This window comes from Capsella rubella, unplaced genomic scaffold, assembly GCF_000375325.1.
Source record: "Capsella rubella cultivar Monte Gargano unplaced genomic scaffold, Caprub1_0 scaffold_7, whole genome shotgun sequence".
Lineage (NCBI taxonomy): Eukaryota > Viridiplantae > Streptophyta > Magnoliopsida > Brassicales > Brassicaceae > Capsella > Capsella rubella.
Genome location: NW_006238917.1, coordinates 13,901,388 through 13,914,033, shown reverse-complemented (window position 1 = coordinate 13,914,033; position 12,646 = coordinate 13,901,388). Strand labels below are relative to the sequence as shown.

Here is a 12,646-nt window from a genome sequence, read left to right as displayed (position 1 = left end):
ATAGATATAAGAAATTTATGTGATATAGAATGTTTATTTGCATGATTTTAGCAAACAAATATTTAATTATTGATTTATTTAAATTTTATTTATATTTTAAAATTATATAATTTTAAAAAATTTGATGATATGATCAGTTATGTATATATACTATGTAGAATTTGATTAGTTGATTATTTCATATGCTAACATATTTTTTATCTTTTTATTTTTCTAAAAAAATGTTATTTTTGTTTTTTAGATATATGATGATTTTGTTTTATTAGATTTCATTCTATATAAATTATTAATTTCGAAAGTATATTAAAATATTAAATATGTTTATGTATATTCAAAATAGATATGTTTACATATATTTAATTTTGAATTTAATTGTCCACTTTTTATGGTAAAAGATTATTATGATTTCCATAAATATAGATAGTTTTTGTTTTTGTTTTTTTTTTGCTGTCATTAATTCTGTTTGGCAACTGGAATATATTTCATGAAATATTTTTTTCAAAACTGGGGGTGTTTGGCTTCAAGTTGTCCTTCCCAATTAATAGTATAGATAGACTCCAATAAAATCATAAAGTTAAACAAATATAAAATTTAAATACTAAAAGTTAAAAGTTATCTTAGATGTACCGCCATTAAAAGCTAGATTAATTTGAGTTTTGTAAGTAGTATTTTTTAATTATTTTTTTTGGGTCAAATTCAAAATCCATTTCCACATTAATAGGCATGACTAAAATCTAACCTTAACCGTAATTGGACCGTTTTTCAACCGTAACCAAACCGTATAAAACGGTTAAAAACTATAAACGTTAACTGAAAAAATAAATCAGTCACGGTTATAAAAAAAATTAACCGTAACCGTTATCAACCGTAACCGTATAAAACCATTGGTTAACCCATATACTGTAATTAACCGTACGGTTAACCATCTAATTAACCGTACGGTTAAACCTTTAATAAAAATTATTTCATTAAAACAATATTTAAATGGTTAAATGTCTAAACTAGTAACTCTAATCCACTCCACTACTCATTTCCATTAATCAAATTAGTTTAAGTATTTGTAGGTTCATAACCATTAATTAATATATTTATAGTTTTGTTTCATTAAACAAAAATCATTTCTTTAACTAATATACTATAAATATTTGAATCATATAATTACATATATTTCGTATTGTAAATAAACATTATTTGATATGGTAAGAAATATAAATTTTTCGTATTTAACCGTAACTGTATTTAACCGTAACAGGATTTAACTGTAACCGTAACCATTGTAACCGTATATATAAATATTACGGTTATGGTAAAAAAAATTTATAACCATAACCGGTGGTTAATAAATCGTGACCGTGATAACCGTAACCAATGCCTAGGGAGAAAACAAATAAAAATACACGTAATGCTGGGAAAAAAATGGAACCAATTTTTAATTATGATTAAAAATAAATGAAGAAAAATAAAGGAAAAACGAAATAGAAACCCTGACCTTTCTTCTCTCTCTCTGTGTCTCGTTGTCATATCATTTTCGCAGGTCGTGCGCTCGAAAACTTACGAATTCATTATTCCTCCGATCTCATTAAGCTCCAAAGATCAAAACTTTATCCTCTTTGAGATAATATGAACACAAATCACATTCAATCTCACAATCGTCTCTAAGGTCTATTATCATCATCCTCTTTCTCTAAAGATTTGATTTTTATTGGTTTTGATCATCGTCTTCTCTTCCCATTACATCGGATCGATGCATCAACGCCATGATTATCTCAAAAATCGTTGCTTTACGTGTTTATCGAATTGCCCATTTCAATTCTGGTTTAAAAGTTTTGGTCTTTCTTGTAGAATTTTGCTGGTTCCTGTTTGATTAAAGACATCAGTGTTGCAGGGATTTGTTTTTGTCTCGTCTTGATTCAGCTGAGAAAATGTCTAGTTACGTTGGTGTTCTTGTCTCTGATCCATGGTTACAGAGCCAGTTTACACAAGTGGAATTGCGTACCCTTAAATCCAAGGTAATCCAGATCGTATCCTTGAAGGTTGTCTTATGATTCAGGAATGATATAACCTGTGCATTGAAGCTTTTGTTTTTGGTGCATTTCTTAGTTTGTATCGAACAAAACTCAATTACAACGTTTCACTGTCGGAGATTTACCACCTGTGTTGTCAAAGTTGAAAGCTTTTAATGGTACTATTGATGAGGATGAGATCAAATCTGTACTGGACAAGTCTTATTCCAATGCTGAAGAAGAAGTAGATTTTGAGACCTTTCTTCGGGTATGTTTTGTATACTATGAGTCTGAAGATTTAAATTAGGAAGTTGTTTTTACATGTTTTACAAGTTGAACATGTATCGATGATTTTTATAGGCCTATTTAAGTGTGCAAGCCCGAGGAGTCGAGAAAACAGGAGGAACTAAAGGTTCTTCTTCGTTTCTCAAAACCAGTACTACAACGGTTCATCATGCGATCAATGAATCTGAGAAGGCTTCCTATGTTTCCCATATCAATAATTACTTGAGAGATGATCCTTTCTTGAAGAGCTATCTTCCTATCGATCCTGCAACCAATGCTTTCTTTGATCTTGTTAAAGATGGTGTTCTTTTGTGGTATGTGTGTTCCTTTCTTCCTTGGTTTTTGCTGTTCGTTTTGAAATTTCTTAGTAGCCATCTTTGTCACTTTTTGCAGTAAGCTTATAAATGTTGCCGTTCCTGGGACCATTGACGAACGAGCTATCAACACAAAGAAAACCCTCAACCCATGGGAGAGGAATGAGAACCTTACTCTAGGTCTCAATTCTGCCAAAGCAATTGGCTGCACCGTGGTCAACATTGGAACACAGGACATAGCTGAAGGAAGGGTGAGTATTTACATGAAAAACAATGATGATATTGAATCTTTTGTTCCTGTGCTTGCTTGATCTTCCAATTTTGATTGATCTTTTTTCTTCTTTCTTGTTGTGCAGCCATATCTCGTACTTGGGTTGATATCTCAGATTATAAAGGTACTCACCATTTCTAGGTGTCATATTACTTTTCTAGTTCATAGGAAATCATATGATGGTTACATTGTTCAGTGGTTGACTTGTTATAAAACTTACTAACTCCTGACATTTTTGTTGTTCGTGGGGAAAAAATATCAGATCCAATTGTTGGCTGATCTCAATTTTAAGAAAACGCCTTCGCTTTTCCAACTGGTGGACGACACTCAGGTAAATATATATGACTTATTTTTCACGCTTTCCACTAGGATTTATTGTCATGGGACTGAATTTACATAAAATCTTTATGACGTTGCAGGATGCAGAGGAGCTCATGGGATTGGCTCCTGAAAAAGTTCTGCTAAAATGGATGAATTTTCATCTGAAGAAAGCTGGTTATGAAAAGCAGGTTACAAATTTTTCTACTGATGTGAAGGTAACTTGGGCCTGCTACCCTTTGTACTAAATAACATATATTCTCTTCATTATACCCAGCATTGTTCATGAGTTACAACTTTATAAAAGTCTTGACCATGATGCATTTTTTACTTGTTTAAGGTACCTGTCCATGATTTAAATAGAAACTAAGAATGTTATGAAGTGTGTTTTCATGCTGATCTTGATCTCAGCTTTCTTTTCTGTTCTCAGGACGGTGAGGCATATGCATACCTACTTAATGCTCTTGCTCCAGAACACAGTACACATGTGGCATTAGATACTAAAGACCCCACAGAAAGAGCGAAAAAGGTTCTTGAGCAGGCCGAGAAGCTGGATTGTAAGCGATACCTATCTCCTAAGGATATAGTGGACGGCTCAGCAAATCTTAATCTTGCATTTGTGGCACAAATATTTCAGAACAGGTCAGTAGCAAACTTGACAGGTTGCTTTAAACAATTTGAGTTCATCTTTCCAGTGTTTATGTTTCTTTATTACATTAATTATCTCAAAAACCCATTGGTGTTGCGTGATAGAATATTGCTAGTATTGGCATTTGATTAGGCCTCTGATAGTGATTTGACAGGGCTCCCAAACGAGTCAGAAAAAGCTGATAGTGATTTATTGTTTTGCTTCATTACTAGTTCTATTTTCTTTGTTGCAGGAATGGATTGACTGTTGACAGTTCAAAGACATCATTTGCTGAGATGATGACAGATGATGTGGAAACTTCACGAGAAGAAAGATGTTTCCGCCTCTGGATTAACAGTCTTGGCACTGCCACTTATGTCAATAATGTTTTTGAGGATCTTAGGAATGGGTGAGCTATGGATTTCTGTTTGAGGATGTTTTATTTTCTATATGCTTGTATCTGAACCTCATCTCCTTCAGGTGGGTTCTTCTTGAAGTTCTCGACAAAGTTTCACCTGGCTCGGTCAACTGGAAACACGCAAATAAACCTCCCATAAAAATGCCATTCAAAAAGGTTGAGAACTGCAATGAAGTTGTAAAGATCGGAAAGGAACTGCGCTTCTCTCTTGTCAATGTAGCTGGTAATGACATTGTGCAAGGAAATAAGAAACTACTTCTCGGTGAGTTCTCCTGAAAAGCTTACCAATAAGATAATGAACTTCCATCTATCCTACTCGTCAGCTTAATATATTTCTCTTGGATAAAACACTGTTAGCATTTTCAGTACCGTTGCTTCTCATCGATAATCTGTTATTTTGGTTGATTCTAATTGGTAGTATGACATGTAATTTATTGTTCCATCAATTATTCTGCAGCACTTCTGTGGCAACTAATGAGATATACGATGCTCCAACTTCTGAAGAACTTGAGATCTCACTCGCAAGGTAAAGAAATTACGGATGCAGATATTCTAAACTGGGCGAATAGGAAAGTGAAGAGAGGAGGCCGAGATAGTCAGGCCGAGAGCTTCAGGGTAAGTGTCAACCAAGTACGGATGTGATTCATAGAGAGCCATCTTCAGAAACCTAAAATTATGATTGTTGCTTTTCACTGATATTAGGACAAGAGCCTGTCAAGTGGAATGTTCTTTCTGGAACTTCTTAGTGCGGTAGAGCCAAGAGTTGTCAACTGGAGCCTCGTTACCAGTGGAGAAACAGGTAAAACTATGATGTTTCAACTTCATTGCCTATTGTTTCTGGGTTCTTCTTTTCTAAGGTCCAATGTCCTCTATTAATTGTCAGTACTGTTTTAAAGAGTGAGTTTCTTTGTGTTGTAATGGACACTTAAACAGAGGAAGATAAGAAGTTGAATGCCACATACATCATCAGTGTTGCACGAAAGCTCGGATGCTCCATATTCTTGTTACCTGAGGATATCATAGAGGTACAGAGATATATACATGTTGAAACAGGCTTGAATGCTTTACCGGGGTTTTTTTTGTCTGAATCAATTCACTTGTGTGTGAATACAGGTGAACCAGAAGATGATGCTTATTTTAGCAGCCAGCATCATGTACTGGAGCCTCCAGCAACAATCAGACACAGAGTCTAATGTCTCAGAAGATGCCAATGATGAAGGTGATGCAAGCTCTGTTGCTGGTGAAATCACCAATCTGTCCATTGATGGTGGTTCCGAGTCCAGTCCCACCGCGCAAGATCAAGAATCGCTGGCGAAGGCCGACAAGGATGAGGATGAGGCTGATGGTGAGAACAATAAAGATGCATAATGCGTTTGAATGTTATATTTGATCGCTCTTTTTTGGTTTTTGTTGCGTGGAGTTTTGAGCATTGGATTTTTGATTGGCACAAAGGAAACCCAAAGAAAGAAAGAAAGAAAGAAAGAAGAACAAGGTTTTTGATGTATACAAACAAACAAAAGAGGGTTTTGGTAACACAATTGTAAAACTAATTGTGTACACCTAAACCTCATTTTTTGGATTGTGAAAGTTTTATTTTATTTTTTGGACATCGTTTCTGTTGTTGAACAATGGTGGGAAATAGTAATTAAAGTCATAATCTACTTTGTTGGCCACCAAATTAGTTTTAGTTTACTCATACACATTTACACATTTCTTAAAGCTACATGTAATATTTGAGATAATAAAACTTAAATATAGAAAATATCACATGTATTTTTTGGGATTATGCCACAATTTCGTTTGTCCAACTATTAGTTAATTTAGTTTATTTAAAAAGAAGGGTTATATGCAAATTAACCCTTCCAAGTCTTCATTTTTTGCAACTCTACCTTCTATATCCAAAAAACCAAAAAAATGTACTAAGTCTAGGATAATACACAATACAACCATTATACCAGATAAATTTATTTTCTAACGATTTTACTGCCACATATATTTATTTTTGAAAATTCTAAAAATAAATTTGAACTTCTAGTCATGAAGGCTTTGGTTTGATAATTATTTCTAAAATTTTTACAAACATGATAAAAAAATTACAAACATAATAGTAACGGAAACGGGTTATATTGCATATTTATTTTGACTTTGTAGAATTGATTTGCATTTTTTAGATTTGGAGGATAAAGCTGCAAAAAATGGCGACTTGGAGGTTTATTTGCACAAAAGCATAAAAGAAAACAAAGATTTAGTTTACACATTTCTTTGAATATTGAGTTAATTTAAAAGAAAAGAAAGGAAAAGCCTATATATATATATATATATATAAATTCAAAAACTGAGGTCTAGGTGTAATTTCTGGCTAAAATTGAATCAAGTAAAAATACTTATTTTAATTAGAAATATTAATTATAACAAATCCAATGATTGATTTATACAGTCTTTACTAAAATGTTAATGTAAAATAAAATAAATTAATATGCCGAGAATATTTTGCATAATATGCAGAATATGCCAAGGATATTTTCCTGGAGCATTATCTTTTTCTACTGCTACTCCTATATAAAGGGGAGGAGACTCTCATTGTTTTTCACACTCAATAACAGAAAAGCAACTTCTCAGTTCTGGGATTCATAAATCGTGATAGACCGAAGCACTTACGGCCGATTTATTGAATTAAGGACAAAAATATCATATATTGCCTCCGTGATTTAATTTATGCTTTTAAATTATGTTGTTTTAATGTGTTTATGATATTGTTCTCATTAATAAAATTCGTATTTTTTTCGATTCGATTTTTGCGCTCCTACATTTATAACTAATTTTAGTTGTCATTTTGTTAAGATATACATATGTGGCATATTTGGGTAAACTATCTAATTAACTTCATTTACTTAAAAATTTTTAAAAACATTCTGAATTAGGTCTCCATAATCTCTTTAGTTTTTTTTTTTTTTTTGTATTTACTCTTTGTAATTTTATATATTTTGAGTGTGAATATGAATGTTAGTGCTATTGCTAACACATGCATTTGTTAGATATATGGTTACTTTATATAGAGATTGTGTATTAGTTAGGAATTTCATATTTAGAAACAAATCAGCTATAAACATAGTGAATAAAGTTATATAACGTATGTAACTTATTTATTCAAACACATCATATCTTCATTGATATAAGTTATTCCAGAATAACCGTATACTTCTATGTCATGTGATCCAATTTGACTATCTATATAAGTTCTAACAAACAAAATTTGTGCAATTTGTTAGTTCTTTCTAAAATTCTGTTTTTCCATGATACACTTGCAAGTTATTTTGTTGATTGATTGATATATGTTGCTTAGAATTTAATCTTGAGCACATTTTTTTAGGAAGCCAGTTTAGTTTTAGGACTAATTGAGACAATATAGAGAAAATCAAAAGTTATATCCAATAATTATTGAGAAAAGTATCAAAAAAAATCCACAATTGTAAAAAAATGCCAAAAAATCTCCATTTGTGCCTCGAGTCGATAATTACCTAAGGCCATGAATGTTTCGTAGTTTTTAAATGAGTTTTAGCTTTTGGTTTTTGGTTTTTGGCGTTTGGTTTTTAGTTTTTTAGTTTTTGATTTTTTGCTGTAGATTTTAGTTTTTGCAAAATCTTGAATGGTAATTTGTTTAGTTTTTGGTTTTATATGGAAAAAAATGGTTTTTAGATTCTATGAAGGAATTGTTAAAATCTGATAAAAACTAGTTTCCCTAAATTTAAGGAAATCACTTTTAGTAAAATCGTGAATGCCAATTTTTTTGGTTTTTTAGAATCAAAAACCAAAAACTAATCTAAAAACTGTTGCCATTCAAGGCCTAAGATTTCTTGATTTTCAGTTTGTTGAGTTTGCTTAGTAAGTTTGTTGATTTAACTAACATAATTAATTAACATAGTTAAATATATGTTGAAATTATTTGTTAAGTTACAAAAAACAATGTCGTTTTCATTAAAAATAAAAATAAAAATAATATTCTTACAGTTTATCTATCAGACAATCCATTGATACGTTACAATCGGGGAGTTTAAAAAAAACAACAACCCATAAACATATATATATTTTTTTTTTTTTTTTTGTCAACAATACAAGTAATTAGCTCAAACGAGCTAATTCAGGGGACAATTGTTTACATACTTAACAGGGAACGGAGTGGTGCGAGCATTTCGCGCCAGAGAATCCGCTTTTACATTAAGATTACGAGAAATATAATAAATAGAGAAGGATGAAAATTCTTCCCTATCAATAGCAATATCCTCAAGGTAGACAGAGAAGGCCGGCCACTCAGACGGAGAAGACACCATCTTCACCAAGTCAGAACAGTCTGTAAGAAACATCACATCTCTGTGATTATGTCCAATCATACACCTCATCGCCCACACCAAAGCTTCAACTTCAGCGTGTAGTGGAGATAGGCTACGGCGAACATTCGAAGCCCCCATAGTCGTCGTAGAGGCACACACATCATGACAATACCACCCTAAACCTGCAAACTTATCTGAAACCTTCCACGACCCATCAATAAAACACCGATATCCCACCTCAGGTTCGGGTAAGATCCCGAACCTATTGGAGTGCCCACCAGTGACCCCAGCCACCACTGGATCAGTGGCTGATTCAGCAGTCTGAGCTTCCTGCCAAACTCTTGCTTCCTCGGTGGCTATCTTAATGATATCCATAGGACTTTCATCCCGATTTTCAAAAACTTTAGCATTTCTCGCCTTCCAAATATACCATAGAATCCACGGGCTAAAACCATACTGCACACTGGCCTGGGTGAGTTTGAAGATATAATCCAAATTTGCATAGACCGAATTTGTGGGAAACAAAATTACACCGACCGGAACATTACTCAAAGCCCAAGTTTGGCGGGCAGGAGGACACTCAAAAATAACATGATTAACTGTCTCCTCCATGGTTCCGCATCGAACACATTTAGTATCACCATTTATACCCCTCTTCGAAAGATTCACCGAAACCGCAATGTATCCAGTTATCAGTTGCCACATAAAATGTTGAATTTTGGATGGACACCTGACTTTCCAGACTTGTGCACAAAGAGGTGTAAGGACCGGTCCCGCAACCTGAGGTAACGTAGACGGGGATCCTACTAAACGAGCCGTATGATACCCAGACTTAAATGAATATTTCCCATTCTTTGTAAAATGCCAGCCAAAGGAGTTACCTGTAGGATTATTCCCAATCGGCAGTGCACTGATCAAAGCAACATCTTCCTGAATGAAGTGGTCGTGTAATCTATCCAACCGCCAAGAGTTCGTTTGACGATCAATTAATTGTGAAATCTGAAGAGAAGGGTCCATAAACGCCCCCTTACTCAAAGCTGGTCTCGGGAATTGAGCCGGGATCCAGGGATCGGTCCAGACAGACACAGAATCACCTGTTCCAACTCGTATAATTAGCCCTTTAGCTACCAGAGATCTAGCTGAACTGATACTCCTCCAACCATAGGATGGCGAGTAAGACTTAATTGGATCCATAGGATGAGAATTCCTATAATACCGTCCTTTGAAAACCTTTGCAAACAGCGAGTCTGGGGCTTCAATCAACTGCCATAGTTGTTTTGCTAGCAGCGCTGTATTGAAATCATTTACATCACGAAAACCCAAGCCTCCTTCATTTTTATTACAACACAATTTATCCCAAGCCCGCCAATGCACCCCCCCTGTCTGACCGTTAGAACTCCACCAGAACTTGGCCACTGCACTAGTCAACTTCGATGTGATCGTTTTCGGGAGGCGAAAACAGGACATCACATAAGTTGGTAGTGCTGAGGCCACCGACTTTATCATTACTTCCTTACCTCCCTTTGAAAGGAACTTAGCCGACCAACCGCTAATATGGCGGTCCAACCGATCCCGTACAAAAGAGAAGATTTTGGTTTTAGCTCTCCCAAGACTTTGAGGTAACCCCAAGTATGAACCCATACCCCCAACATTAGATATCCCAAGGAGACCGTGAAGCTCCGTCTTAGTAGCAGCATCCACAGTGTGCCCAAATTGAACCGAGGACTTAGCAAAATTTATTTGTTGACCCGACACCTTTTCATATTGCTTTAAAATACCGAGAATAACCGTGCATTGCGCCGGTGTCGCTCTACAGAAAAACAGACTATCGTCCGCAAATAAAAGGTGTGAAATTGGCGGACATTTATTTGCAACTTTAATCCCCGTAATCAACTTATCCTGCTCCGCCCTTCTTATATTAGCAATTAGGACTTCCGTACATAAAATAAACAAATACGGGGATAGCGGATCACCTTGTCTTAAACCCCTTTCTGGTGTAATAGAACCTTTAGGCTGCCCGTTTATTAATACCCGATACTCCACCGATGACATACAATACCGAATCCAATTTATCCACCGCTCCGCAAATCCTAATTTACGAAGCAGTTGTAGCACAAAATTCCACTCCACCCTATCATAGGCTTTACTCATATCAGTTTTGATTGCCAGAAACTTACCTTTGCACGAGGGATTCGTTCGGAGACCATGAAACATCTCCTGAGCTACCAAAATATTATCTGAAATAAGACGCCCAGCTACGAAAGCTGTTTGAGTTTCCGATATCAACCGAGGAAGTACCGTCTTGAGCCTTTGACAAAGTACCTTTGAGATGACCTTATAACCAACATTACATAAGCTAATAGGGCGGAGTTCTGTCATATACCGTGGTCACTCCACCTTGGGAATGAGACAAATATTAGTTTGATTAAGTCGCTTATCAAAGGATCCATCTTCGAAAAAAGAATTCACCATATGAACCAAATCACGTTTTAGAACTCCTCAAGATTGTTGATAAAAGAGGGCTGTCATACCATCCGGACCTGGGGCCTTATCCGGATGCATCATAAAAAGCGCGGCTTTGACCTCGTTCTCCGTAGCCTGTGCAGTTAGCAATTCATTAATATCGTCCGTGAGCACCTCCTTAACTTCCCCAAGAGTCATATCAAAATCCTGCGGATTAGTCGTAGTAAACAAATTCTCAAAATATCCAGTCGCAATGCTGCAAATATCCTTATCCTCAGTCTTCCAATGATTATTGTTATCCATCAAACCAATAATGCGATTCCTAGCCCGTCTGATTTTTGTTTGCGCATGAAAGTATTTTGTATTTTTATCCCCTACTTTCATCCAGCGATTTCGACTTTTCTGTTGCCAGTAAACCTCCTCATCCTTATAGGCCTCACGCAACCGGATCGAAAGATCATAGATAACTGAGGGGGGACTCGAATCATCTGCCTGAGCAGCAGTGAGTTTCGATTTCAACTCCTCAATAACATCTCTACCAAACGAAACTTGACCTTTCCTCCATCGAGATATCTCTCGTCGACAGTTAGCCACTTTATCCATAAACACGCGTGGCCCCTGGCCTGGTACTCCACCCCAACCCGTATTAATTGCTTCAATAAGACCCTCCTTACCAATCCACCGCTTATCAAACATAAAACTATGTTTACCCCGAGTCCGCTTCTCCGCTACTAATGCTATAATTGGCTTATGGTCCGATCCGATCATCGGTAGATATTCCGTAACAGTATCTTGGAATAAGTCATGCCAATCAGCATTCCCCAGGGCTCTATCAAGCCGACACCGAATAGGTTTCTTATCTCGCCAGCCTCTCCAAGATAACCAATCACCGAGATGAGGGAACTCTAAAAAACCGTAATTCCTGATCATTGTATTAAAATCCAGAAAAGAAGAAGGGTGTCGTAGCTTTCCTCCCGTTTTCTCGTGATTACCCGTAAGTACGTTGAAATCCCCGATAATAAACCAAGGATTACACCTACTTATCCCCATCCGTGTTAATCTTTCCCACACCATATCTCGGTTTTTAGGAACCGGGTCACCATAAACAAACGTTAAATTAATTGTAGTACCCTTAAAAACCGTTTCAACATCAATCAATCTATTAGATTTAGATAAAATGGAAACATTATTAATATTATTATTGTAAAAAAGGGCTAAACCGCCACTACAACCCAAAGGATCAACCGTAATTAAATTATTGTAACCCAAATGACATTGAAAATTTTCTAAAAAAGGAGACAATTGCTTTGTTTCCGAAAGAAAAATAAAATCCGGCCGATGACGCTTCCACAAATCCCGAAGATATCCGATAGTAGTCTTATTCCCTAAACCTTGGCAGTTCCAACTAAGGATCCTCATCTAAAATTTTTTTTGGTTTCGGTGGTTTTGTACCTCCTTGCCCACCCTTATCCATCTCCGGCGCCCTTGCCTTAGTCTCATCTCCCTTCCCCACTGATGCCTTCGGATTAGCTCTCTTCCTTGGAGTGGTGACCATTTGAGCAAGTCGTTTTCTGGAACTTGCACCCCGAAGCACACCTCCTCTCCCACGTCTGGTTGG

At 35.7% G+C, this 12,646-nt stretch overlaps 1 protein-coding gene across 2 annotated transcripts; it reads left to right on the top strand.

Annotated features, from left to right (window-relative positions):
- Positions 1–1,501: 1,501 nt before the first annotated feature.
- LOC17879696 (fimbrin-5) lies at positions 1,502–5,898 on the top strand. 2 transcript variants are annotated; one of them, XM_006285274.2, is made up of 15 exons: positions 1,502–1,660; positions 1,886–2,009; positions 2,101–2,271; positions 2,364–2,602; positions 2,682–2,853; positions 2,959–2,997; positions 3,136–3,204; positions 3,293–3,409; positions 3,622–3,833; positions 4,073–4,228; positions 4,300–4,499; positions 4,695–4,852; positions 4,940–5,036; positions 5,171–5,262; positions 5,351–5,898. In XM_006285274.2, the coding sequence occupies exons 2-15, from the start codon at positions 1,923–1,925 to the stop codon at positions 5,603–5,605; spliced, it is 2,064 nt and encodes a 687-aa protein (XP_006285336.1). In that variant the 5' UTR covers positions 1,502–1,660; positions 1,886–1,922; the 3' UTR covers positions 5,606–5,898. The 2 variants fall into 2 exon arrangements, with proteins under 2 accessions (XP_006285336.1, XP_023634982.1); XM_023779214.1 differs by having other exon boundaries at positions 1,843–2,009.
- The last annotated feature ends 6,748 nt before the right edge of the window (positions 5,899–12,646 follow it).

Excerpts from the sequence above, each read along its gene's own strand:
- LOC17879696 (XM_006285274.2), top strand. The coding sequence starts at position 1,923 with ATGTCTAGTTACGTTGGTGTTCTTGTCTCTGATCCATGGTTACAGAGC. Across the intron at positions 3,834-4,072 it reads GCACAAATATTTCAGAACAG|GAATGGATTGACTGTTGACA; the intron begins GTCAGTAGCAAA and ends TCTTTGTTGCAG. Across the intron at positions 4,229-4,299 it reads TTTGAGGATCTTAGGAATGG|GTGGGTTCTTCTTGAAGTTC; the intron begins GTGAGCTATGGA and ends CATCTCCTTCAG.